This window comes from Morone saxatilis, unplaced genomic scaffold (assembly GCF_004916995.1).
Source record: "Morone saxatilis isolate NCDOM2014 unplaced genomic scaffold, NCSU_SB_2.0 Contig22, whole genome shotgun sequence".
Lineage (NCBI taxonomy): Eukaryota > Metazoa > Chordata > Actinopteri > Moronidae > Morone > Morone saxatilis.
This window is the reverse complement of record NW_023339785.1, coordinates 6,920,322-6,925,466: the sequence shown is the minus strand read 5'-3', so window position 1 is coordinate 6,925,466 and position 5,145 is coordinate 6,920,322. Positions and strand designations below refer to the sequence as shown.

Below are 5,145 nucleotides of genomic sequence, written 5' to 3'. Positions count from 1 at the left end.
GGGGGGGGGGGGGGGGGGGATGATGTGGAGAAAAGAGTCCTTCCACAATTTGCAACATCATCCCTGAATAGCAAACACTTTCTGTTTCCCAGAAAATGGCTCCCCACAAATTACTGAGTGATGTTTGCAACAATCTCGGAGCCTTTCTTCTCCCTGTTTCCATGACAACGACATGACATGCCTGGCGCCTCCGAAAGAGGGAGGAAGACAAACCCTGTCTTTTTCACTGCGCCAAAATGCCTTCTCTCCATCTACAGTTATTCTCTCACAGGCAAACACAACAGAGCTCCGAACCAGCCACAACAAAACACAGCTATTATACCAGCTACTATATTTCCCCACACATACACCTTCTATTTTCAAAAAGGGTTAACTGCTACCACTGCAGAAACGGTCTAACACCACAGCAAAATCTGTCCTTTATGTGAGAAACTGCATTAGTTTTAGATACAGGCCACACATTCTTTCTGCTTTGTGGTTGATTTTAAAGGGTTTTAGGTAGCCTATGTTTTGAGTCATGTTTTTATTTTCCATCCCTTGAGAGAGAGGACCAGTTTTATCTCACCATAGCAATAACAGCAGCTCCTGCTCCAGCGAGGGCACAGATGAACAGGTGGAAAGTCATGTCCAGCTGTAGTAAAAAACAAATCACAGCACATATTACTCTTCAAGGCTTAGGGGACGTTTCTGTCAACCAAAACCGTGCTTGAAAGTGCACTTGTAAACATTTAGTTCATTCTGTTGTATCTACAAACCCATGAAATTAGCATAGTTATCTATGTCAGTTATTTAAAAAAACAGATCTTGTGTTTCAGGGTGCCATTTGAATGTTGCATGTATTGCAGCATTCCCAGTCAGCATTTATTGTTGTTTTTTGCAGTAGAAGTAGATTCTGTTTACAAGGTGTCAGTCAGATTATTCATTTTATTCACAGCAGCAATCCATGTGTCATTGTTAGTAATCACGCTATGTTTCATCACACTGTAAGATGACAGGCAAACACATTATTCACAGCTATCTGGTGCATGTATTTCACTCCGCTGAGTGAAGTGTATTGTTCAAGGGCACATAGGCAGTGATTTGTGGTTGAAGTAGTGGGTTTGTTAGTATGTGTATGTGTTTGGTGTGTCATTGTGGCTCGTAGTGAGCAGCCTGCAAGCTTTTGAATCATTGTTAATTGTACAACATTACCACTGTTCCAACTATCCGGTAGTTGTGGGCATTGAAACGGACAAACTTCTCATAATCAACAGTAATTATTAACATTGTTTGATACTTTAGATACTGAGTTACTTCCACCTTACCTCATTGGATTCACACATCTTATAGAATTTCTCTGATCCAGCACACACTGTCTTCGCCTCAGCAATTGGCACAATACCTGAAACAAAGTGCTTCATTTATAAAGCATGTATGAAAGCAGTGTGCTACAAAATGTTAAAATATAGGTGTAAAACATATCAAAAGGTTTATATGTACTTACATTATTATAACACAGAATTAATGTACACAATGATACACAAAGTATAGGCCTCTGATAGTGGCAACACAAATGGTTGTTGACACAGAAGCAGTATTAGTGGCTGCTAGTGGCTAATGGACTGAAAGGTGGCACTCATTAAAAATAATGAGCCAGCCATATAAGCTACACTGATATGATGGACCTTTATTGCAGCTTAACATTATTCTGGAACATTAATTTTACCAGGATAGTAATTTGAGGTGAAACAGAATGGTATATCATAAATTTAAAAATGGGAAATATCACTTTCAAATTGGGTCATCTACAGTATTTAATTTCTATCATGGCTTATTTAATGAATTAAAAATTATAAATGAAATAAAACAAACTATGAAACATATATATTATAAGTTCCCTGTGCTCTGTTATACCCCCAAATATAATTTGACTCAGCATCGCTTGGCCTGAATAGTTGCATTATCTATCTAGTATTTAAAAAAGGAGAATTTTACAGAAACAAACTAGGGGCTATACACTTGAATAAACTTAGGTTAGGAACAAACAACCCATGTTAAGATCAGCAGTTTAAACAGTAGTGTTCATCAGTGGGAACCATAGAGATCTGAACAGTGGGGGATGAAGAAATTAAGACAGAATATCCATCCTTACCATACTGGCGTGGGTCCAGGCAGAGTGTGGCTCCCTCCAGCACGGTAGCATTTTGGCAAATATTCCAGATGTTGAAGTATATAAAGACTGGGAGGGAGGTAAAAGCAGTCACGCCAAGCCAAGCCAGCATGAAGATGTATGTCAGCATGATGAACTGCAGAGGGAACAGAGGAACACGTTTAGGTTCAGTGTAATCTATGTAAGGTTAAACTTTTTTCAAGTCAAATGATTACCAATTAGATTGATGTTTTGTATATCCCAATGCACTACTGCTGTATAATGGGTTTGTGTTCGGTTCCAAGGTATGGTATATGGGTCTTAAGGGATACGAATGGGCTAGTGGGAACCTGTGACTTTTGTGAACATTTCTGCCAACCAGTTTCATTTTGGTCTGGACATTTCTATGGGCCCAAGATTAGCACACACAAATTTAATGACCCAATTGACCACAAATACCACAGCATAGCTCATTTCCTTTGGCTCCCTGTAGAGCTTCAGATTTGCTCAGCAATTATATCCCAGAGATAATCTTGTTAGGATTGCTGCAAGCTCTTTGATATGCTGCATGTGAGAGTGCTCCTAATTTTTCATTGTTATTATGGCAGTATAATAGAATTATTTTGATGGATGTTTTCAATGTAATTTTAGAGAAATGTATTATTTAGGTAATCTATACCATCACACAAATCACACAAATCAATGAGTGCACAGAAACCTTACAGTATATTTTGCTGCCTGATTTGCCATGCTTGCTTCTACATGAAGCTGACTTTTATTTCATTTTGCTTTCAGTTGACCAGGCAGTGTGAGGCTAAACGCAATTTGTTAAAAACCAATACAATAGGAAATGGACACATAGCATGAGTAGTGATTGCCACCATGGCTGAAAAAAGTGTAACTTAACAAGAACCTTCACTTACTCAACCTTCGAGGGTAACTCCCTGGGAAATGAGCTGACATATAGACAGTTTGATTACCAAGTGATTCCTGAAAAGTGCAGCAGCAATGCAAGCTTATACACAGTAGTAGATATTATAATAGCGATAAACAGTACATACAACGCAACTCAAATCTAAGCTAAGTTTGACATTAAATATGCATTAAAATGCCAGTCCTACCCAAGCGCTGACACAGCGTCCGCAGGTGGTGATCTTGAAGTCTCCATACAGGTCTTTAATGGCTCCACTGGTGAAGAAGCCCTCCACCATGAGCAGGATGCCGTAGACGAAGAAAGCCGAAGCAATGCCGTAGATCACATACTTGATGATGTCAATCCTGGAGAATGAATAGAGAACCACTGAAAACATCCACAACAGCATAGTGTTACACTTTATTCTGAAAATATCACATTTCTCTACTTTTAGTGACAGATGATACAGATGCCATCTTGTTCATTCATTTGGTGATTTTGTACGGTGTAGAAATGTATCAACATTTTGAATCCCCTGGTGGGTACGCAAACTGCCAATGCTTTAGGGTCAGTAATGTTTTCTTCACGCACATCCAAATGCGATCCTTTTACTACTCACATGGTGAAGACGTCTAGTGCATCCACAGGGCTCCGCACCACCTCGAAGTAGTTCTGGAGGATGGTGACGGTGCCAGACAGGGCCTCATGTCCGCAGCCGCAGAACAGAGCCACGCCCGCATACAGCAAGATGGTGGCTATAAGGGATGGGTATGGGATCCCACCCAGGCATTTGATGCAACACTCAAGGCATCCTAAAAAAACAGAGATAAAAAAAAAAAAATCAACCATTGGTCAACAAAGGCAGAAATGGACAGTGCAACCTCTCAGGGAAAATCCAGGATGGGTGGAAATTTCTGTCTAGTGCTCTGTAAGTAGTTTTTTTTAAATTTAAATAATTCAACAAAACTATGCCAATGGGCGAATGTATTTGCATGTCGTACACTGTTCTGCCATTTACTTTTTAAGAATCTCAAACATTCAGACCACAGTCGGGAGGCAGCCATGCATGCATGCACAGTGAAACAAAATACAACAACTTAACAAAGCTGGACTACAGTGCTCTTCTCCCTGATAGGCAACGGATTTATTTACACATTGAGTGTCAGAACATTCAAAGCCACAAAATGGAGTAAGATATTTAATGGCCACTTCCACTTTATCCATGCACTGATCTGGCTTCACATTTTCCCCGTGCAGCATATTCGTTCTGTCAGTTGCTCAGCCCTACAGAGGATGCTGACATTTTATTCAGCACTGAAAACTCAAAGCCAGAGCTTTACATAGTGATCCCGACCTTTAACCCCATTCTTCTTTGCCTGGCTTCCTGTCCCCGGGGGCCCTTAAGGTGACTAATCACTGCTCGGCTCCAACTTCAATCTCCTGTCGCACAGATTGCTCTCAGAGAAGCGGAGTCTGTAAATACTTGTGCACACGTGTGTCTGTATGAGTCGCTTAGATTTATGAGTCTCCCTGTCGTGCTCGTGCCTGTGTGTGTGTGTGTGTGTGTGTGTGTGTGTGTTCTGTGGTACTGAGTCAGTCATTTCTCAGAGTAACAACAACAGAAGTGGAGTTTATTTATTTTGGAACCATGGAACAAAACCAGACTTTATAGGGTCTTGCAGTGCATTGCAGTATATTAACCACGCAGACACATTTTTCACAAAGCCCAGCCCATTAGGGATCACTTCCTAACTCTTCATTTTGAGCTCTATTACAATGGAGAGCTGCTTTCTATATATGCATAACTGTAAAATCCAAATCAATAAACGCATGTGAAATGTACAAATGTAAATCCATTTTTACAGAAACAGGAATTTCCTCTTGATCAGTTACATCAATATCACGGCCCATGATTTAAATGGTTTGCATTCACACTGCCGTCTTCTTTCAAAGAGACACTACGACAGCACAGTCGGTTTCATTGTGAGTCGGAGGGACGATAACATATCTCATGATCGTTCATCAAGGATGTTTTTAGCACCATCTTCTTTATGGTTATCTCACTGTCTTCACCTGTGTTGCAAAGCAGGAGCCACAGAAAATA

The 5,145-nt window shown here is 40.3% G+C and overlaps 1 protein-coding gene across 1 annotated transcript in view; it reads right to left on the bottom strand.

Annotated features, from left to right (window-relative positions):
- The window catches only part of gpm6aa (glycoprotein M6Aa), a 19,666-nt gene that overhangs the window by 2,870 nt on the left and 11,651 nt on the right, over nt 1–5,145 (bottom strand). The window contains exons 2-6 of the mRNA XM_035668669.1: nt 3,661–3,853; nt 3,250–3,406; nt 2,132–2,285; nt 1,305–1,381; nt 566–631 (exon numbers count right to left, since the gene is read on the bottom strand). Coding sequence (XP_035524562.1) covers nt 566–631; nt 1,305–1,381; nt 2,132–2,285; nt 3,250–3,406; nt 3,661–3,853 — 647 coding nt within the window. The remainder of the gene's footprint in view (nt 1–565; nt 632–1,304; nt 1,382–2,131; nt 2,286–3,249; nt 3,407–3,660; nt 3,854–5,145) is intronic.